This window comes from Brassica rapa, chromosome A09, assembly GCF_000309985.2.
Source record: "Brassica rapa cultivar Chiifu-401-42 chromosome A09, CAAS_Brap_v3.01, whole genome shotgun sequence".
Classification (NCBI taxonomy): Eukaryota; Viridiplantae; Streptophyta; class Magnoliopsida; order Brassicales; family Brassicaceae; genus Brassica; species Brassica rapa.
Genome location: NC_024803.2, coordinates 39,286,945 through 39,308,526, shown reverse-complemented (window position 1 = coordinate 39,308,526; position 21,582 = coordinate 39,286,945). Strand labels below are relative to the sequence as shown.

At 35.5% G+C, this 21,582-nt stretch overlaps 6 protein-coding genes and 1 long non-coding RNA gene across 7 annotated transcripts; 4 read left to right on the top strand and 3 right to left on the bottom strand.

The window, feature by feature from the left end:
• The first annotated feature begins 1,203 nt into the window (after positions 1 to 1,203).
• On the top strand, positions 1,204 to 4,281 carry LOC103842425 (alkane hydroxylase MAH1). The gene has a single exon (XM_009119047.3). The coding sequence runs from the start codon at positions 2,578 to 2,580 to the stop codon at positions 4,180 to 4,182; it is 1,605 nt and encodes a 534-aa protein (XP_009117295.1). The 5' UTR covers positions 1,204 to 2,577; the 3' UTR covers positions 4,183 to 4,281.
• Positions 4,282 to 5,270: 989 nt separating this feature from the next.
• LOC117128443 lies at positions 5,271 to 6,897 on the bottom strand. Its single transcript, XR_004451738.1, has 2 exons — positions 6,763 to 6,897; positions 5,271 to 6,686 (listed from the first exon to the last, which is right to left on the bottom strand). It is a non-coding gene; the product is annotated as an uncharacterized LOC117128443 (long non-coding RNA).
• On the top strand, positions 5,778 to 7,218 carry LOC103842424 (cytochrome P450 81D11). Its single transcript, XM_009119045.3, has 2 exons — positions 5,778 to 6,310; positions 6,401 to 7,218. The coding sequence occupies exons 1-2, from the start codon at positions 5,840 to 5,842 to the stop codon at positions 6,971 to 6,973; spliced, it is 1,044 nt and encodes a 347-aa protein (XP_009117293.1). The 5' UTR covers positions 5,778 to 5,839; the 3' UTR covers positions 6,974 to 7,218.
• Positions 7,219 to 7,483: 265 nt separating this feature from the next.
• Positions 7,484 to 10,292, top strand: LOC103842423 (cytochrome P450 81D11). Its single transcript, XM_009119043.2, has 3 exons — positions 7,484 to 8,300; positions 9,031 to 9,414; positions 9,579 to 10,292. Exons 1-3 carry the CDS (start codon positions 7,800 to 7,802, stop codon positions 10,185 to 10,187), a joined length of 1,494 nt encoding a protein of 497 aa, XP_009117291.2. The 5' UTR covers positions 7,484 to 7,799; the 3' UTR covers positions 10,188 to 10,292.
• Positions 10,293 to 10,515: 223 nt separating this feature from the next.
• LOC103842422 (probable receptor-like protein kinase At2g23200) lies at positions 10,516 to 13,504 on the top strand. Its single transcript, XM_009119042.3, has one exon. It carries the CDS (start codon positions 10,774 to 10,776, stop codon positions 13,276 to 13,278), a length of 2,505 nt encoding a protein of 834 aa, XP_009117290.1. The 5' UTR covers positions 10,516 to 10,773; the 3' UTR covers positions 13,279 to 13,504.
• LOC103842421 (UDP-glycosyltransferase 84B2) lies at positions 13,466 to 16,293 on the bottom strand. Its single transcript, XM_009119041.2, has one exon. The coding sequence runs from the start codon at positions 15,285 to 15,287 to the stop codon at positions 13,932 to 13,934; it is 1,356 nt and encodes a 451-aa protein (XP_009117289.2). The 5' UTR covers positions 15,288 to 16,293; the 3' UTR covers positions 13,466 to 13,931.
• Positions 16,294 to 16,538: 245 nt separating this feature from the next.
• LOC103842420 (UDP-glycosyltransferase 84B2) lies at positions 16,539 to 20,782 on the bottom strand. Its single transcript, XM_009119040.2, has one exon. The coding sequence runs from the start codon at positions 18,104 to 18,106 to the stop codon at positions 16,721 to 16,723; it is 1,386 nt and encodes a 461-aa protein (XP_009117288.1). The 5' UTR covers positions 18,107 to 20,782; the 3' UTR covers positions 16,539 to 16,720.
• Between the last annotated feature and the right edge of the window lie 800 nt (positions 20,783 to 21,582).

The window sequence follows — 21,582 nt, the reverse complement described above, 5'->3', positions numbered from 1 at the left end:
GGAAGGTTCTATAGTCGCACAGATGATCAATGAAGAAACTTCAAACTTTGCCGAGTACCACTTTCCAGCAGAAGTTCATATCAAAAACAGAAGAAGAAGTGGGAAATAAACAAGGTAGTTTTTAATTTATTAAACAATTTTTAAATTTATTAAACAATTTTTTATTTATTTAACTATTTTTTTTTTTAATTAAAATGTCCCAAAGTCGATGAACGACATGGTCTGGAAGGAGTTGTGTGCGCATTGAGATAAGGAAGAGACGAAAGAAACTTCTTCCACCAACTCCAACAACCGCAGGAGCGATCGTAAAGGGAAGGGCATCTACAAGCATAACTTGGGTGCTCAATCTATTGCCACTCTGGGAGATCGCATGGTAAGTTCAACCGCTTTTTCTTCAATTATTTAAGTTTCAGAATTTTATTTTTTGTGCATTTCTTCAAATTTCTAATGTTTGTTTAATTTATGTTTTTTTCAAGGCGGAAGAAAATGAGGGCGAGCCGGTTGATGATCTCGCCCTAATGAAAAGGGCGTATACCAACAAGAAGACCGGTCAGATTGATGATGGTCTTGTGAGGGACGTGGTCGACCTGGTCCAAACTCAGGTGTATGACGAAGTGTCTCAGCTTCAAACCGATGATGACGATTCGACGGCTTCGACCAACTTGTCCAGGGTTCGAATCAACGAAATCGTTGAATCGGTAAGTTCTTTTTTTTTAAAGTTCAATTCATTTATTTTTTGATTTTTATTTTATCATCTTTTTATATTATTTAAATTTGGTTATTTAATATTTCAGTCGGTTCCAAAGAAGAAGGGACGTTTGGTCGGTTTGGGTCGTCGCTCCCGGTCGGCTGCTCCTTCTTCTGCACCACCGCCCTATGTTGATCCAGAAGTACTTATGGCTCAGCTGAAGGACAAGGATGATCGCATATCTGCGTTGGAGACTCAGATGGCAGCTCAACAGGCGGGCTATGAAACACATAAGAGGCTGAACGAGCAAATGATGGAGATGATGAAGAGGATGTACCCGAACGAGGTGTTTCCGAACATTCAAGACCCGTAATTTTTTTTTTTTTTCAAAAACTCGGAATGTTTTATTTAACTTTGAATATTATCTAATATGTTTTCAATTTTAAATTTAATTTTATATTTTCGAATTTAAATTTCAAAAATTTTAATTTTTTTTAAAAATATTTTTTTTAAAAAAATTATTTTTTTCCGAAATTCCGAGGGAAAGAAGTTCCTCGGAATTTTCCGAGGAAAAGATTTTCCTCGGAATTTTCCGAGGGCCAGGTTCCTCGGAAATTCCCGATGAACATTCCGAGGAATGTTTCGTCGAAACTTCCGAGGATTGAACCATCGGAATTCCATCGAAATATTCCGAGGAAGGCGTCCCTCGGTATATTCCGAGGAATCTTCCGACGAACTTAGTGTCCTCGGAGTTTCTTCGGAATTTAGTTTCCTCGGAATTCCGTCGGAAATTTCCGAGGGATTTCCGAGAAAATATGAATTTCCGAGGAGATATTTCCGAGGATTTTTTCGTCGGTATGTCCTCGGAATAGCGTTATTCCGACGACATACCGACGATTTTTTCCGTCAGTATGCCGATGTTTTCTTGTAGTGCACTACTCTCAACTTAACTAATTAAAATCCACGTTTATATAATATATTTGAGCATGTAACAAAAATAATGACATGTTCGACTACAATCTGTAACATATTTTGCCAAAAACAATTTTGTTCAATCAATTCACTGAAGATGTTAGGCATACGGCCTCAGCCCAATAACATGATTGGGTTACAGAGAGCAAGTTTCCATAAGAAATCCGTTAAACAGTAAAGGTTTCCGAAAAGCAAAGAAAATAGTTGTACCCCTTGATACCACAATCATTGAGAGAGGTCAGATAAGAGTTGATTAGGTCGCTCCTTTAAACTCAAGAAATTGGAGTTTTGATCTGTCGTTGCAATATTTACACTAAAGGATGTGGAAAGATTTTCTCCTTTGGAATTTGGTTCGTGTAACCTTAAGTGATTGGAGCTTGACATGTTGTTGTGTTACACATTAAGAATGTTGTGTGTGATACTTTTGTGGAATAAAGAAGGATCTGTCAAGACAAGTGTGACGTGAAAAGTTTTTATTGGTTCCTTTATCAGATATGATAAGAGATCTATAATCACAAATTTTCTAATTAATTTGGTGATGCCAAAACTTTGAAAAGAATATGTTGTTTAATAAGAAAATATTTTGTCAATATATAACGTAAGTTTAGGTCATGCTTTTTTTTTTTGTTCAGGAAAATACAAGGGTTGTAGGGTTTTATGGGTGAGTGAATTAATTAAGAAAAGTGATCAACATGTGCGGGATCATAGAAAAGATGGCTAGCCTAGGAATTTGTCCGTCTCGAATAATGTTATATATATCAAAGTAACTAGTTAATACTTACTAATGGTATTTAATGGTCTCAAAATTAGGTGCAACAGAGCTAGATAACGTCCAAAACTGGTGAGGACCAATAATAGAAAACGACAAAAGTAGGGTTTTAAACACTTTCAACAGCGCACTGACATTTCATCTCCGTATGTATTTTCTTGAAAATCTCAGTTTCGCCTTGAGCTCTTCAGTTTTCTCTCTAATGGCTATGATAAGCTTACTTGAAATCTCAGTTTCTTTCCTTTGTTTCTCCTACTTCTTTGGATATTTCTTGATTATGAAGAAACCTCACCGTTCGTTTCCCACGAACTGGCCATTCCTCGGTATGCTCCCGGGCCTACTCGTAGAGATCCCTCGTGTGTACGACTATGTAACCGAGTTTCTCGAGGCCTCCAACTTAACTTTTCCTTTCAAAGGCCCACGTTTCGGAGGCCTCGACATGCTGTTCACCGTAGATCCGGCTAATATTCATCATATCATGAGCTCAAACTTCGCAAACTACCCTAAAGGATCCGAGTTCAAGAAGCTCTTCGATGTCTTAGGAGATGGGATTTTCAACGCGGATTCAGATTTATGGAAGGATCTGAGGAAGTCAGCTCAAAGCATGATGAGTCGTCCGGAGTTTCAAAGGTTTACACTAAGAACAAACATGAGTAAGCTAGAGAAAGGTCTTGTCCCCATTCTTGATCACTTTGCTGAGAAGAAACTAGTCTTTGATTTACAGGATGTGTTCCAAAGATTCACCTTCGACACTACGTTTGTTTTAGCGACCGGGATCGATCCAGGTTGTCTCTCGATCGAAATGCCTGAAATCGAGTTTGCTAGGGCTTTAGATGAAGCAGAGGAAGCGATATTTTTCAGGCATTTCAAGCCGGAGATTGTTTGGAAGATGCAAAGGTTGCTTGGGTTTGGAGTTGAGTTGAAGATGAGAATAGCTCACTCGACTTTCGATCGAGTTTGCTCTAAGTGCATAGCTTCAAAGAGAGATGAAATAGCACGTGGAGTTACTAGCATAGACTCTTCTTCTAAAGATTTGTTGATGTCTTACATGGATGTAGACACCACCAAGTACAAGTTGTTGAATCCGGGTGACGACAAGTTCCTCAGAGACATGATTTTAAGCTTCATGTTAGCGGGGAGAGACACCACAGGCTCTGCTCTCACTTGGTTCTTCTGGCTTCTCTCCAAGAATCCAGAAGTAACGACCAAGATTCGTCAAGAAATCAACACAAAGCTATCTCCAAGAACCAATAATGATTCTGATCATTTCTCTTCGTTCAATCCCCAAGAGCTAAACAAGTTGGTGTATCTACATGGCGCCTTGTGTGAAGCCCTCAGGCTATACCCACCGGTTCCGTTTCAGCACAAGTCTCCTACAAAACCCGACGTTCTTCCGAGCGGACACATAGTCGATGTAAGTACGAAGATTGTGTTTTGTCTGTACTCACTAGGGAGAATGAAATCGGTATGGGGAGAAGATGCATCAGAGTTTAAACCGGAGAGATGGATTTCGGAAACTGGAAGGTTGATACATGTGCCATCTTTTAAGTTCTTGTCGTTTAATGCTGGTCCAAGGACTTGTTTGGGGAAAGAAGTGGCTATGACGCAGATGAAGACAGTGGCTGTGAAAATCATTCAAAACTATGAGGTAAAGATCGTTGAAGGACACAAGATTGAGCCAGTTCCTTCTATTATTCTTCACATGAAACAAGGCCTTAGAGTCATGGTCACTAAGAGATGTAATTTGGTCTGAACGTTATGCAATCCTTTTGTAGTATATAGTATGGCAACAATTATTTAAGTTCTATATAAATGTTTGACTCGTTATTAAAAATGAATTATTTTTGAGATATATTCTATTTTTAGTTAGATAAATTATACTAGAGTTTATCCTGCACATCGTGCGGGTATATTTTTATTTTATAAATATTTAATTTTGATATTATTATATAAATTTAAATATACAATTTATATTTTAGTGTTATGTATTTTATAACTTTTTAATTTTATTGTTTAGGTTTTTTATTATTTTATTAATATAAGAGTTTGTTTTATATATTTTACTTTTTTATTACGTTTTCGAGTTTTCATAATTTCAAATAATCAAATAAAAAATAGTTTTCAACATATGATTTTTGAAAATATATAGCTGTAGAAATAAATTTTTAACATATGTTAATAACTTCATTTGTATAAAAAAAATCTGACATGATTAACAAATTTGAATCCATTTTAGTGGTAGATGATAATTTATTTAAATGAAAGCATTATATTACTTAATTATGAAATTAATTAATGCAATATTTAATAAAAATTATTTAAAAATTTTGTAGAATTTTGTTAGATTTTTCTCAACAGATTTTGTTATAACTGAAAATAAAATTCAAATCTATAGTTAAAATTAATTTATTATTAATATTCCTATTAATTATTATGTCATATTATGTGATTAATGAAATGGTCTTAGTAAACTTCTAAATAGTAGATAAAAATGGTACTTCGCTTTTAATAGAGAAGATACAATAAATTTTATTGACGTATTTTATAAAAGCTTTCAAGTATATCTTCTTATCAACGTTTTTCTTTTAAATATATTGACAAAATTTACTACGGCTAATTTCTTGACGTGTCTCTGACTATCAAAATATCATGAATTAAATTAAAAACATTACTTTTGCAACGTTCCAACATTTTGTAAGTTAGTAAAGTTACAAAACTGTCATGTAACAAAAACCAGCATTTGTCATTTTGCTTTTGATACCAGCGCATCTGTCAGTTTTATAACATAAAATGGTGAACATGAATTATTAATAACTAATTATTAAAGGAAATGTGTGTTTGGTAAGATCTTTTCCAGTTTTGATTAAAAATGTTTGTGTATTTAGAGATTATTGTTTTATATATAGAGGATTTTTACTCGCTTGTGTATTTTCATTAATTTGAACATCCAATCAAAATCTTGTGCATTGTACTCTTGAATTAACAATTATCCTTAAGAAATCTCCAATCCCACTCTATTTTTCACTTTAAAATAAAGTTTAGAGTAAAAATGCTTCAATGGTATTCTATTTTTCACTCTATAATAGAGTAAAAAATAGGTTTACTATATATATATAGATGTAATTTGTTTTTTGTTTGTTCATCACTTTATTTTTTACTGTAAAATAAAATATCATTGGAGCAACATCCAACTTAATTGGTTTAATATATATGAAGATAGCCTCCATAAACTGTTGAAAAATATTTTTGACCAAAAAAAAAACTGTAACTCCTGAAATCTCTGACCGACTCTGATGCACATGCCAAACTGAGTTCCAATACTGTTTCAAGTTCCATAGATTTCCAAATAGAAGCAGTTGTTAATGTGTAGGATAGTTCTACTTGGTTTTTAAAGGCGCTCACCTTTTTCCATGGCTCCAGTACCATCTTATACTTATCCATGTGGTAATCTTAACATTTTTTTTATTCCTACCTTTGTTTCTGTGATAATAATTCAGAAGTTTGCAAAGGTGGAGTTGAGGTCACTGTTTGGGAACTTCCAAATCAATAATATCCTCAGGATGATAGCCGGAAAACGATTCTATGGAGACGGAGCAGAGCAAGACGACGATTCAAAACGCGTGAGGCAGTTGGTTGACGAAGCAGTATCAAGTGCTGGTGTAGGACACGCCTCTGACTATCTTCCTCTCCTCCGTTGGGTTACTAGTTATGAGAGAAGGGTCAAGAAGTTGGCGGTTCGGGTGGACGAGTTTCTTCAAGGACTTGTAGAGGAGAAACGTTCACAAAAAGAAAAGGGTAACACTATGATTGATCACTTGCTTTCTCTCCAAAAAACTCAACCTGATAATTATACGGATGTCACCGTCAAAGGACTAATAGTTGTAAGTATTCAGGAATCTGTTTAATACATCATTAACACAACACTAGTCAAGATCTATATAATTAATAAAGCTTGACTTTTGTTTGTATAGGTACCAAGAACCTTGGAATGGGCGATGTTGAACTTGTTGAACCATCCAGAAGTATTAAAGAAAGCAAAGATTGAAATCGATACCAAAATTGGTTTAGACCGGTTAATGGATGAACCAGATGCTTTGAATCTTCCTTACCTCCAATGTATCGTATCAGAGATTTTTCGACTTTACCCGGCAGCTCCGTTACCTCCACGTAAGGCGACAGATGATTGCATAGTTGGAGGCTACAACTTCCAGCGTGGCACGACGGTAATGGCAAATGTATGGGCCATTCACCGAGACCCTGATATATGGGAAGAGCCAGAAAAATTTAAGCCAGAGCGGTTCGAGAAGAAAGGAGAAGATAAAAAGTTGATAACGTTTGGGATGGGACGAAGGGCTTGTCCGGGGTCTGGGCTAGCTCAGCGGGTACTGCGGTTGGCTCTAGGGTCGATGATTCAGTGTTCTGAATGGGAGAGAGTTGGAGAAGAATATGTTGACACTACCGAAGCAACCACAATGCTTCCAGCGACACCTTTACTAGCCATGTGTAGAGCTCGCCCTATTGTTCATAAGATTCTAAATGCTTAACACTCTTTTCTTTGTCTTTTTATATCCATTTAATAAAAATAAATGGGTAGTAAAATGACATTTATGCTATATTACTTAATAAATGGCACTAACGCGTCAAGTTAGCTTTTTTATTATTTGGTTAATATTTTGAAATATGGGCTATTCTAATGAATTTTTTTTTTGCTTAAAAAATGAAAAATTTATTGAAATGGTAAGACTGATGAGTGTTCACGTAGTAAGTGTTTGTGAACAACATACGGAAGGGGGGGGGGGGGGGGGGGGGGGGGGGGGGGGGGTTTCCGGATAATAAGAAGACTATGTGGTTCAGTGGTAGGACATATATACTGGGGCTGTGGACATCTAAAATAACTAGAAACCAAGGCTCCACAAACTCAAGTGTCTTTTTGGTTCATAATCTTCTGGTTATAAAAAGTATCAACGGTTAACTAGTGCTTTATTTGATTTTTCATTTATCAGAAAATCTGAAATTTTATTTTGTTTTTATTTCAATTTTTTTTGGGGGAAGCCAAAAGTTCAAAAATTCAAATAATTTGTAAGCTAGAAAGAAAAGTTGCCCATCCATTAGACCCTAATAAAAACAAAATAAATAGACAGTTATTATTTTTGTACAATTACTACATAAATTTAGTAGTCATTAACTGCATTAGACGTTACGAAAAACTTTAGTGACGGGTGGTACAACACCCATGCAAATACAAAAAAAAATTGAACTGATTTTTTCATCATCATGCATGCTACTTAGCGAGACGACTCTCGCTTTCATTATAAAATAAGGTATAACGCTTAAGTCTCATCTCCAACAACAACAAAAAGATTAGATCTAATGGAAACCCATTTCCTAGTTTTATCTCTCGCTTTCTTCTTTCTCATTTCTCTAAAACTTTTGTTTGGTAAACTGCATATCAAGTTTAACTTACCACCAAGTCCGGCAAGACCACTGCCTTTGATTGGACACCTTCACCTACTCAAGCAGCCGCTCCACCGTACATTCCTAACCTTCTCTAAGTCCCTCGGCGGTGCTCCAATATTCTCCCTCCGCCTCGGAAACTGTCTCGCGGTTGTCGTCTCCTCCTACTCCGTCGCTGAAGAGTGCTTTACTAAAAACGACATTGTTTTGGCTAACCGGCCAGAGTTCATTGTCGGAAAACACATTGAGTACAACTTCACCACTATGACCAGTGCGCCTTATGGTGACCACTGGAGAAACTTGCGCCGTATCAGCACTCTCGAGATCTTCTCGTCACACAAGCTCAATAGCTTCTTATCTGTTCGTACGGACGAGATCCGACACTTGCTACTGCGTCTCTCCAAGAACTCTCAACATGTATGTGAGCTTTTACGTATCAGTATTTTACAGGAGCATGTACATAGATTAAATTATAGAGCTCAATTAATATACATAATTCAAAATTAATGGTCTTCCTAAACCAGGACCATGTTCAAGTGCTACAATCAGACCCTGACTTGAGACTTCCAATGCTCTATTTAAAAAAAAATAAAAACTACAGATTAACTGATGCTTTTCATAAACTGTACCAACAAAAAAAAAAATTAGTTTTAAAACCACAGTTTTATGATGTACAATTTTTAGACTAAAATTCTAATGAAGTAAAATTCATCCAAAATGTTTACTGATTCTATCTAAGCAGATTTCTTTATTTTATCAACTGTTTTCATTCTCTAGTTACACAATATATTTCATTGTCATATCAATATATATATATATATATATATGTATTTATTTATCTTTTTGGAAATGAAAACCCCATAAAATGAAGGGCCATTAAGATGTTTCAGTGTACAAGCCCAGCTCTGGTTACAGTTTCAGATGTTGCTTCGGTACTATATATAACACCATGCAAAGGAATTCTAATAGGAACAAAATGTTTCATTTCAAGCTTATCTTCATGGTAATGACTTTGTTTATTTTAATCTAATGAAAGGTTTGCCCAAAAAGGAACTCTAATAGGATTTTCGTATGATCTCAAAATGTTTATATATTCTGAACAATTTGAGAACTGATCATATGTTTGTGTGTTCCACTTATGAATCAGGGGTTTGCGAGGGTGGAGATGAGATCATTGTTTATGGACTTGACTATAAATAACATCCTTAGAATGATGGCTGGGAAACGATTCTATGGTGACGGAACAGAGCAAGACGACAACGCGCGGCGAGTGAGACATCTGATTGACGAGGTGGTGGCCAAGGCAGGCGCAGGCAATGCTAACGATTATATCCCAATCTTGCGTTGGTTCACAAATTTTGAAAAACAGGTCAAGGAGTTAGCTGGCCGAGTCGATGAGTTCTTACAGAGTCTGGTGGATGAGAAACGTGCTAATAAAGAAAAGGGCAACACTATGATGGATCACTTGCTTTCTCTCCAAGAAATGCAGCCTGATTATTATACAGATGTCACTCTGAAAGGAATCATAATAGTAAGTATTGAGAATTATACGGGTTGTGTGACACAACAACAACACTAGCACAAAACACTATATGCTATGTCTTGGTCTTGAGAAATCCATTTTTAATATGTAAGAACACTAACTAAACTTTATAAGTTATAGCCATTGATTGATTCTTGATTTTAATTATACAGGTTATGATTCTTGCTGGAACTGAAACATTAACAGGGACGTTAGAATGGGCCATGTTGAATTTGTTGAATCATCCAGAGGTATTAAGGAAAGCAAGAACCGAAATCGATACCAAGATCGGTTTTGACCGGTTAATAGATGAACCGGATACTAAAAGTCTTCCTTATCTCCAAGGGATTGTGTTGGAGACCTTACGTCTTCACCCGGCAGCTCCGACACTTGTGCCCCACATGACATCAGACGATTGCATGTTGGCAGGGTACGATGTTCCACGTGGGTCAATGCTATTGGTAAACGTTTGGGCTATGCATAGAGACCCATCTGTATGGGAAGATCCAGAAATGTTCAAGCCAGAGAGGTTCGAAAATGAAAAGGAAAAGCAAAAGTTGTTGTCTTTTGGGATCGGACGACGAGCTTGTCCCGGGGTCGGGCTAACTCATCGGCTAGTGACCTTGGCTCTCGGATCGATGGTTCAGTGTTTTGAATGGGAGAGAACTGGAGAAGAGTATATTGAAACTAGAGAAGCACCCATGATGCGTCCAGCGACTCCCTTGCTAGCCATGTGTAAAGCTCGTCCCATTGTCCATAAAACTCTCGATGCTTTTGCTTGAATGTTGTAATTTTGCTTGAATGTTAATTTGTCTTTTATGTTCGAAAATAATATAAGATCATGTTTCTGGTTCTCGGTGTTATATATTTTTTTCTGTTTATGAGTTGATACGTTTGTTTTTTTATTGGCTAATTGGGTAAACATATAACACATTTACGAGACACAAAATACTCAAACATCATACAAATACTATAAACAAACGATCTCAAAATATATTTTGATCATAAAGAAATAAAATTCGATAACATAAATCAAGTTACTACATCAAAAGTGAAAAAATCAAATAAAACCAAATTCGAATAAAGAAAAATTTATCTTGCCAGAAGAAACCAAACAAACATAATAGATAACAGTAGGGATGAATGACTAAGTCAAATTTGGAGAGCATCGTAAGGTAAAGATTAGTTAGAGAGAGAGACGAAGACTTGAAAAGTCCACTCGAGTCTTCTTCCAATAATCTCAATTCTTTGTTACAGTATCTTTCAATCTCATCTTCTTCCTCAATCCTCTTCCACACCAACCACATGTTTCTTCATCTATTGACTCTCTTTATTTCTCTCTCTCTCTAGATTTTTTCTATCACAACTATGGAGAAACTCTGTTTTAGATACTCTGTTTCTCTCTTCATGACAATTGTAGCTATTGTTCTTCTTCTTCCACGTCACACTCTTTCCGCTACTTCTCCATACTCTCGTCCCGAGAAGTTCTACGTCAACTGTGGGTCGGATTCTAACATCACCTATGGTGGTCGGACCTTCGTCGGAGATATGATCTCCGGTGGTAACTCCCTCTCCTTCAGCAGTAAAGGAACCGAAGCCATCAACCAATCCGGACCGGGAATCTACGGGACGGTGAGGATATTCAGACGCCCTTCTTCTTACAACCTCCAACTCGATTCTGTCGGTCTACACTTTGTGCGTCTCCATGTCTCCTCTCGGACAGACCTTTTAACTTCTCGCTTCACCGTCTCCGCCACTTCTGGCTCCACTCACCACTTCAAAAGTTTCTCGGTTCAGAACTTCACCGAGACTCCACGAGTAGAGGAGTTTCTCCTGATGATCAACTCGCGGAAACTCGAAATCCGGTTTGTTCCTGAACCTACCTATGTAGCTCTTGTCAACGCCATCGAAGTGTTCTCCGCTAATAACGACCTCGAGATTACGCCCGAGTCCGACAAGAATCTCCATACGGTTTACAGATTAAACGTAGGAGGGCAGAAAGTTACTCCTGAAAACGACACCTTGGGACGTACCTGGTCGCTAGACGACGACTTCCTCTACCAAAGAGATGCTGCGAGAAACAATAGAACAGCGCAACAGCCTAACTACGATTCGGGTTCGGCCACGGAGTACACAGCGCCTGCTTTCGTCTACCAGACGGCTAAAGCAATCAACCGCAGCTCGAGCGACCAAACGGATATGTTGATGAACGTTACTTGGTCGTTCAAGGTGAAAAATAAAACAAAGCATTTCATCAGGGCTCACTTCTGTGATATCTTGAGCGGTTCGCAAAGCCCCGACTCCGATTTTTATCTGTATGTGAACGGGCGAGTGAGGAAAAACGTAAATCCTTCAGAGCAGATTAGGCTGGTCACTCCTTTTTATATCGACGTCGTGGACGTCTCTGATGGGTCTGGACTCTTGAATGTTAGCATAGGTACTAAGGAGCCCCGTAAGGATGCTGGTTTTCTTAACGGTCTGGAGGTGATGGAGTTTCTGAACAAATCAGATTCTTCGGATAAAAGTAGTTCCCTGGTTTACATCATTATTGGTTGTGTTGCTGCTGGTTTGGTCTTGGTCTTGAGTTTGTTGCTTATGGTTTTCTTGAAACGGAGGAGATCGAAGAAGAAGAAGAAGAAACCAGAGGAGGAGGCAACTGTATGGTCTCCTGTGGAACTGTACAGAGGTGGGAGTTCCGACAATAGACTATTCGATCCGGTGTATAATTCGCCATTACGCACCAATAGACCTTTCGATCCGGTCCATAATTCGCCACTACGCAACCTAAACTTAGGCTTGAAGATTGCATTCGAGGACATTCGGAGAGCTACAAACAACTTCGACCCCCAGTGGTTGATCGGGAAAGGCGGTTTCGGAGACGTTTACAAAGCCATTCTTCCGGATGGAAGCAGGGCAGCCATCAAGAGAGCGAAGACCGGTTCAGGACAAGGGATACAAGAGTTTCAAACCGAGATCCAAGTCTTGTCAAGAATCCGGCACAAACACCTCGTTTCTCTAAAAGGCTACTGCGACGAAAACGCGGAGATGATCCTTGTCTACGAGTACATGGAGAAAGGTACGCTTAAAGAGCATCTCTACGGCTCGGATATGCCTTCGTTGACGTGGAAACAGAGACTAGAGATATGCATTGGAGCAGCCAGAGGATTGCATTATCTCCACAGCGGCTCGGAGGGAATCATCCACAGAGACGTCAAATCAACAAACATACTACTAGACGAGAACAACGTCGCCAAAGTTGCGGATTTCGGGCTCTCGAAGCTCGCGGTCCGCGAACAAGATCCGGTCAATATCAGCATGAACATCAAAGGGACGTTCGGTTACCTCGACCCGGAGTACCTGCAGACGCACATCTTCACGGAGAAATCGGACGTGTACGCGTTCGGAGTCGTACTCCTGGAGGTTCTGTGCGCGAGACCTGCTCTCGCGCACGACCTTCCGCACGAGGAAGTGAACCTCGCGGAATGGGCGTTGTTCTGCCTATCGAAAGGGATAGTCGACGAGGTTTTAGATACGAAACTGATTGGTCAAATAGAGGCGAGTTCTTTGAGGAAGTTCATGGAGATTGTGGAGAAGTGTTTAAGGGACTGCGGCGAAGAGAGGCCGAGCATGGGGGACGTGATCTGGGATCTTGAGTATGTTCTGCAGCTTCACATGACGCCGGTTCAGAGAGAGCCTCACGAGGATAGCACCATGACGATCTCGGGCGTGGGAGGTGGAAACTCGTTGGTGGTTCCGAGGTTGATGGTGAGTGATTCGTTTAGCGAAAACTCGTTTGTTCAGAAGAAGAGCAGCGATGGAGATTCATCCGAGACTCAGGTTTTCTCCCAGTTGAAGATCTCTGAAGCAAGATAAAAAGGCTTTGCGTTAACCGGGTTTCCCAAACTTACCGTGTCCATACCGGTTAACCGGTATGGAAATCTTATCCAATTTGTCCGTTTGGAATTTATAGATTTAAAAGTTGATAAAAAAATATTATAGATTTAAAAAGTGATGAAATATTTTTCAAAATTTTTTTTGTGTAATGATTGGAGTTTTTTTCTTCTTTCACAAATGTAATGATTTTAGTTATTATATTTCATGAACTCTATTTAACAAAAATAATATGAATTGTTTAACAGAATTAGCTATTGTCACTATTTTTTTCACCAATTAGATCGATAAAGCTCGATCTATAGTCAATCTTATAATGTAGAAAACATGTTTTTGTAGAATCGAATCGAACATTAGACCATTTAGTAAACTCACCTTCTCCAACTTCTTTTATTACTATTGGAAATACTTCATAATATATTTTTAAAATTCAAGTTACTTATTTTAGTAACCGTTTGGTTCAACTTTTGTAAAATCATGAGCTGAAGTTTGTTTCAGACAAACTAATTGGAAAAAACTTAAAATATAATACTTTTATTAAAAATTCCAATTACTCATTTTAATGAACATTTGGTTCAAATACTGAAACAAAAATCCGGTTATCGCCGGTTTAATTCAAAGCAGAAGCATAGTCGTCAGGTGGTTGACTGGTTGTTGATTTCGGCGATGAACAAGTCCACATTCCGAGCCGACGAACCACCAGGCTCCAACGCCGATGTCGCTGCATTCTTCAGCTCCATCGCTTTCCTCCTCATATCCTCCGCGGCGGGTCCTTCCGTGACAGCCTCAATGCACCTCTCAACCTCCGCGACCTTAAGCTCGCCGTCCACAGCGTCATCCCTCATCCTCACTCCCATTCCGAACACATCCACAAGCAATCTCGCGTCAAGCGGCTGATCGATCCAACTCGGGTACGCCACCACCGGAACACCTGTCGCCACCGTCTCTATCGTCGAGTTCCACCCACAATGTGTAACAAAACAAGAGATCGCCACGTGGCTCAATATCCTTTCTTGAGGACCCCACTCGATAACGACCCCTTGTTCTCCTTGAACCATCTCTTGCAAAACGCTGACGTTTTGAGCGTTCTCCTTAGGTCTAATCACCCAGAGGAATGAAACTCCTCTGTTTCTCAGAGCCGTCGCTATGCTCTCGACTTGATTAACCGAAGATTTGAGCAAGCTTCCGAAAGATATGTAAACAACCGAAGACCTAGCTTGCTTGTCAAGCCACTCCATGCAATCACCATTATCTACGGTTTTCTCTTCATCAGCTCCCATTAGAAATGGAGAAACCAAAGGACCGATAGGCATTACCGGTTTCAACTCGGACATCGAATCGATTATCTCTGACTCGAGTTCGTGAAATGTATTAACCAAAACCCATTTCACATTTTTCAAGCACTCGACGAAATCCACCATTAGGTTATTTAGGTGACTTCCTGCAGAAGGCAAGAGAAATGAAGGGAGATCTCCAACTTCCAACATTGGCAAACCTGGTAACTCAACGGTTTGTGTCAGATCTTCGAGATTGTCGGGGAAAGTGTTTGTCTTCATGTAGTAACGGTAATAAACCGAGAAAGCTCCACAAGCTTCGATCCAGAGGAGTGCACAAGGGATGTTGTGTGCAGCTGCAACACTTGGAACCCATGGAGCAAATGGCACGGTGACCATGCAAGAGAATCTCTTTGATTCGACGATTTCAGACAAGTTCTTGGCTCCGACATTTCTCAACGAGACGATGAGAGAATCTGCATCTCTTGGGTCGTCTTTAGGTAGACCGTCGGGAAAGAAAGCGAGGTCCACCGGGCAAGGTTGTTCATCTTCTGCGGCGGTCGAGAGGAGGTCACGGGCTTGCTCGGTGGTGGCGAGAGTGAAGTGTAGGTTCGGTCGTGAGAGAAGTTTGGCGAATTTGAGCATTGGTTTGAGGTGACCTTGGTACGGTAGGGCTACCAATAGAACATGTGTTTCTTGACTCTCAATACTTCCCATTATTACTTCTTTTTAGTAATAACTAATAACTTAAGAGGTATTAGACTTTGAGTTTTGTATGAACTTGTGAGCTGTAATTGGAGTAGTATATATAACAATGGTTATCTATTGATAGATTTTGGTCAATGAGGATATTAACTATTAAGTGAGATTTTGGTAAGGAAATCTACTTTTTGTTTTTGAACTGGAAAAAAAATAAAATTTACCATCTTACCTCAATTCAAACTTGTAAACATGCTGGAAAAAGAGCAAGTTCTACAGTCATAAGTCTTTAAATTAATGCGGCATAAGTTTAACAATAATTTAATTTGGTTAGGAATGGGCCATACTGACGAAATAAATACTGGTCAATATTCAAACTTATTTTTTCTGTGTTTTGTAAAATTATTGACAAAAAAGCATTCTTACCCATTTTGTTAATATATATGGCCATTGGTCAATGGTCATTTGGGTCCAATTATAGTTAAGTATATTACGTGTTACATGCCATTCATGAACAACTAACCATCACATGCATTAATGTGTTAATTACCTCTATAGTTAAAGTTACCATGATACCATCCCATCATATAGACAATATTGTTGCATCTTTGACTGTAACTAGTTAATTTCAAGAGAATGTGATGAAAAGAAAATGAATTATTATTTTAGAAATGAATAAAAAATGAAGTAGAAAATGAAATAATATTAGTGGAATAGTGAATCTCTTCATTGTACCCATTTATAGTAAAACAAAAAAGATAATTTTAATAAGAACTATTTATAGATTGGAATACGTAGAACTTTATTATAAGTAATTTATTATATGAGCTAATGGAGTGATGCATTTCAAATATATCTATAGTAGAAAAAGGGTTTGATTGCAACTTTTAATCAATTTGTTAGCTCAGCCCTAGTACCTTTTAAACTTTAGACCCAACTACATTCACTCATTAATTAGGTTGAATAGCAAGTATGAAACAGAAGAGACCGAATTGCAAATCAGTTGTTCCTCTTAGAACATTTTAGTCCAATTTTAACATGTGTTTAGCATTGTTTATTTATGTAACAGTCCTTAATATATAAACTAAAAAAATGTTTAAAATAATTGGAGTTGAAATACAGATGCACTGCAACTGCGATTGCGAAAGAGTAAAAAGGCGATGATGGAGACAAAACTTTTAATACTTAAACGAACAGGCACAAAGTATTCAAATACAAAAAATATATGCAAGACATATACAGTTGTAATTTGGTTAAAGGCAAAAAAAAAATTTAAAAGTAGATTATTCTTATTGATGGGTTGGCTTTGGTGCTAATTTTTTATTTAATCTTATTGATTATAATATTAATTTAATGTAGATTACATCATTTATAAAACAGATCCGACAGATTAAATACAAAGAGAAACGGATTAAATAAAGTACAACTGATGACAACGGACTTGTAACGAGTCAAATGGTTGTGATATCTCTGACGAACGAGTCCAAATTTTGAGCCGAAGATCCACCAGGCGCCATCGCCAATCTTGCAGCCTGCTTAAGCTCCGTTGCTCTCTTCCTCATACCCGCCGCCGCAGTTCCCTTTGTCACAGCCTCAATGCATCTCTCTACCTCTGTGACTTTAAGCTCGCCGTCTACGGCGTCGTTTCTCATCCTCACACCTATCCCGAACACATCCACCAGCAGTCTTGCGTCAATCGGCTGATCCGTCCAGCTCGGGAATGCCACCACCGGAACACCAGCCGCCACCGTCTCTATCGTGGAGTTCCAGCCACAATGTGTAACAAAACAAGAGATCGCCACGTGGCTCAATATCCTTTCTTGAGGACCCCACTCAATAACGACCCCTTGTCCTTCTTGTACCATCTCTTGCAAAACGGCGACGTTTTGGGCGTTCTCCTTAGGTCTAATCACCCAGAGAAATGAAACTCCTCTGTTTCTCAGAGCCGTCGCTATGCTCTCGACTTGATCCACCGAAGATTTGAGCAAGCTTCCGAAAGATATGTAAACAACGGAAGACCTAGCTTGCTTGTCAAGCCACTTCATACAATGATCATCAGCTTTCCACATATCCAAATTTTCCCCATCTAGGGTTTGGTCCTGATTAGCTCCCAACAGAGAAGGAGAAACTAGAGGACCTATTGGGATTATAGGTTTGAGATTCGACATCGACTCGATGATCTCTGATTCGAGTTCGTAAAACGAGTTCACCAAAACCCATTTCACATATTTCAAACAATCTGCGAACTCTGCCATGAGCTTATAGAAGTGACTTCCTTCACAAGGCAAGATAAACGAAGGGAGATCTCTCACTTCCAACAATGGTAAAGACGGTAGTTTCACTGTCTGATTCATATCTTCGAGATTGTCGGGAAAAACGTTTGTCTTCATGTAGTAACGGTAGTACACCGAGTAAGCTCCACAAGCTTGGATCCAGAGGATCGCACAAGGGATATTGTGAGCTGCTGCGACGGCTGGAACCCATGGGGTAAAAGGAGAAGAGATGATGCAAGAGAATCTGTTTTCACCAATGATCTTAGACAAGTTATTTCCTCCGACATTTCTCAATGACTCTAGGAGAGTTGGTTCGGCTCTTGGGTCGTCTTTAGGCAGACCGTCCGAGAAGTAAGCGAGATCCACCGGGTTACATGGGTTGTTTCCGGTGGTGGTGGCGGCGGCGGAAGAGAAGAGGTCACGGGCTTGATCAGTGGTGGCCAGGGTGAAGCGGAGGTTTGATCGTGAGCTATGTTTGGCGAATTTGAGCATTGGATTGATGTGACCTTGCATTGGTAGTGTTACCATTAGAACATGAGTTTCGTGACACTCGGAACTTCCCATGATGACGTATAATTATTGTTTTTCTTTGAGGTATTAGAGATTTTAGAGTTATATTTTGATTGTCAGTTGAAATTAAAAGTAGTATATATATATATTTGATGATTTGTTAGTGATAGAATTTGCTTCATAAAGACATTATATGAAATTGTGGTAAGAAAATCCATCCATAGTAATTGCTAATCCACAAAAATGTTAAACTACGTCAGTTACAAATCTTTTTTTTTGGGTGAACTTTACACATCACGATTTGTCAGTTACAAATCTTATCTTAAACTAAAACTTCTTTTTTGTAGTGTGACACGTGACAGAACTATAATTATCATATTTTTATTTGTGTCAAAAAACTTTGTGAGATTTATAACGTTTGTTTAGTACGTATGTTTTCTTACTTAATATAGTATCTTAATTTCATCAAAAAAATATAGTATCTTAATTTATTAAATATAAAAATTAATTAATACTAAAAGAAAATACTACAAAAGTACTAAAATACAAAATATATAAGAGAAATAATATTATACTTTGTGTTTTTTTTTTTGCTAAAAATCATTATAAATTTGTTGCAGTGTCAGAATTAGGAGTGTTAATATTTCTAATGTTTGGTTATCAGTTCAGAAAATTATTTACTTATATGATTGACAAAAGAAATTGGGTATGTTAACACACAACATAACTGTAATTTATGGATTTTACAGGTGTCAATTTATATAGAATCTTAGCTAATTAACTAAAGTTGGATATATTTATATCAACATGACACATAACAGATTTGTAGTTCATCACGTTATGACGTATGTTAAAAATGTGTGATTATTATAATACGTGTTAATATTATTTCCTTTATAGCAAAGTCCTTAATAGTAAGTAAAAATACAGTAAAATTTTCTTTATCAAGAAAATATGGAAAAAAAAATTCTTAAAAGAAAAATATACAAAGATAACATTCATAAATTGGTCCGGGTATATTTTTTCTTTTATAAATATAACTAAACATTTTAAATATATGATTTATATCTTAGTGTTATATATTGTATGACTCTCTTATCTTATTTTTAAGTTTTTTATTCAACATAATTCATATATAATTATTTGTTGTATGCATTAAACTTGTTATTAATTATTATTACATACTAAATTCGGTACAATAAGTTTATAATTTGAAATAATTAAATAGACAATTACGTACAAAATATATTTTTTCTAATTTCAACAGTTTGCATACAATACATTTTAAAATTTTATTTAGTTATACTATAAATTGATATTTGTTTAGAATAATTTATGTTTTATATTTTATTTTAAAAATAGACTTTAGCATCTATCATTTTAGTATATTGTATAATTTTATAAAGTAAATACATTATTCTATTTAAATAGTCCAGTTCTATTATTTTAATAAATTTTATGCATAACAGCATCTATATAATACTATTTTAGTAATTTTATCGATATATGATGTTTTTTGATGTTATAGTATTAAGTTATTATTAAGTTTTCTGATTTTTAATAGAATTAAGATTTCAAAGCATTATACTATTATAATTTTTACACAATATTTTATTTTCGTGTTGCATTTCAAAAACATTATATTTGAGAACCTATTATTTTATCTTTAGTAATTTTTTTTTTAATTTATCATAATGAGTATGGAATATTTATTTTAAAATTATATATCTAGTCAATAGGAATTTGGAAAATAAGACAATCATTTTTGAGTTTGGAAGACTTTTGAATCTTCTTTTTACTAAATTAATGCATTGTTTTATTTAAAATATATTGGAAATTTCAGTAATTTTCATATTTTCAATATTTTTTTGTTATAAGGGTAAATAAACAATAAATTTATTGTTATAATTGATTGATTATTAATATTTTTTTTAAATAAATATTCAAATTTTAAAGTTTTATAATAGCATAATTTTTAAATAATACATAAATTAAATGTTAGTTATATACTTTATTTTGTAAATAATTACCTTTAGATGATATATTGTTGGGAGTTTCAAAATAAATAAAATAATAATATATAATATTTTGTTGTGAGTTACAAAAATATAAGTTAACAATTATTTTTTTTATAAAAATATTACATGATTTACAAATTTTAACCCATTTTAACAGTGAGTGATATTTATTTAAATGAAAGCAGTTTTAAAATATAGTAGGTTACTTTACTAATTTAATTTAATTTTGTTACATCTATTGCGTATATAACTTTAATTTAATTTAATATAGATTATTATTTTAAAATTTATAAAATATAGCGCATAGTATTATTTTAATTCAAATTAATTTGTAATTCTATTTAAATACAAACTAATAAATACTTATTTTATAAAAATATATAAAAAATTTGACATAAAAATATAATAAAAAAATATAATTTGATTCATGTTCGATGCCTTTAGAAATGTGTAAAAAAAAGATGTAACAATTTTTATAAGGGTGTAAAATATTACATGATTTACAAATTTAACTCATTTTAATAGTGAGTGATATTTATTTAAATGAATGCTTTTTTTAAAAATAAAATAGGTTACTTTGATAATTTAATATAATTTATAAATATAGCGTATAATTTTATTTGAATTAAAATTTATAACTATATTTAATCACGAAATTAAGAAATATTTATTTTATAAAAAATATTTAAATTTTTTGGTAAGATTTTGTTAGATTTTTTTCTCAACAGATTTTGTTATATTTAAATTGATATTATTAATATCTTTATTAATTATTAAAATATTTTTGAAATTATATATTTTTAGTTAGTTAATGTAAATAATCAAATATGTCATATTAAATAATTAATGAAATAGTCAAACATGATTTTTGTACATTTTTTTTTTTGTACTTCTCTTTTAATATAAAAGATGCTATTTGATTATGTGTATCTGCAAAATCTATCAAGGTGGCAAAATGAAATTTACTATATATTAGAACAAAATATCTTCATTCACATGGATATGAAGAGGAGTAAAAAAGTATATTTCAAACTAAACTTTACTGGTTGAATTTTTAAAATTTTTAGAATAATGTCTATTTTAAGTGAAATTGCACTCAATAACGTTCAAAAATATTATAATTAAAAATCAAAATCAATGATATATTCTTAATATGTAATGAAAAGGGCAATTGTCAATAATAGCACCTTTGAAGTTTATGTCTCAAAAATAGCACTAGAAGGAGAAAGTCACAAAAATGACATTCATTAAAGGATAAAATATCTCTAATACTCTTGGTTTAAAATTAAATAAACAAACAAAAATTAATAAAAATAAATAAAATAAAAATGAAAAAAGAATTTTTTTTTTATATAGTTTCAGATTATATGTTTTCAGATTCAAAATTTTATAAATTTTTTTTTTCGATTTTTTTTTATATTTTTTTTTTTCAAATTTTCTTTTTATAATTTAAAAATACTTTTTGAAACTGTTTTTAAAATTTTTATTTTATAAAATTTTAAATCCTAATTC

What these genes read in the sequence shown, in the direction of transcription:
- LOC103842420 (XM_009119040.2), bottom strand. Translation starts at nt 18,106, where the DNA reads ATGGGAAGTTCCGAGTGTCACGAAACTCATGTTCTAATGGTAACACTA.
- LOC103842423 (XM_009119043.2), top strand. Translation starts at nt 7,800, where the DNA reads ATGGAAACCCATTTCCTAGTTTTATCTCTCGCTTTCTTCTTTCTCATT. An exon ending in TCTCCAAGAACTCTCAACAT is followed by an intron (nt 8,301 to 9,030) that starts GTATGTGAGCTT and finishes CTTATGAATCAG; the next exon opens with GGGTTTGCGAGGGTGGAGAT. An exon ending in CTCTGAAAGGAATCATAATA is followed by an intron (nt 9,415 to 9,578) that starts GTAAGTATTGAG and finishes TTAATTATACAG; the next exon opens with GTTATGATTCTTGCTGGAAC.
- LOC103842424 (XM_009119045.3), top strand. Translation starts at nt 5,840, where the DNA reads ATGGCTCCAGTACCATCTTATACTTATCCATGTGGTAATCTTAACATT. An exon ending in CCGTCAAAGGACTAATAGTT is followed by an intron (nt 6,311 to 6,400) that starts GTAAGTATTCAG and finishes TTGTTTGTATAG; the next exon opens with GTACCAAGAACCTTGGAATG.
- LOC103842422 (XM_009119042.3), top strand. Translation starts at nt 10,774, where the DNA reads ATGGAGAAACTCTGTTTTAGATACTCTGTTTCTCTCTTCATGACAATT.
- LOC103842425 (XM_009119047.3), top strand. Translation starts at nt 2,578, where the DNA reads ATGTATTTTCTTGAAAATCTCAGTTTCGCCTTGAGCTCTTCAGTTTTC.
- LOC103842421 (XM_009119041.2), bottom strand. Translation starts at nt 15,287, where the DNA reads ATGGGAAGTATTGAGAGTCAAGAAACACATGTTCTATTGGTAGCCCTA.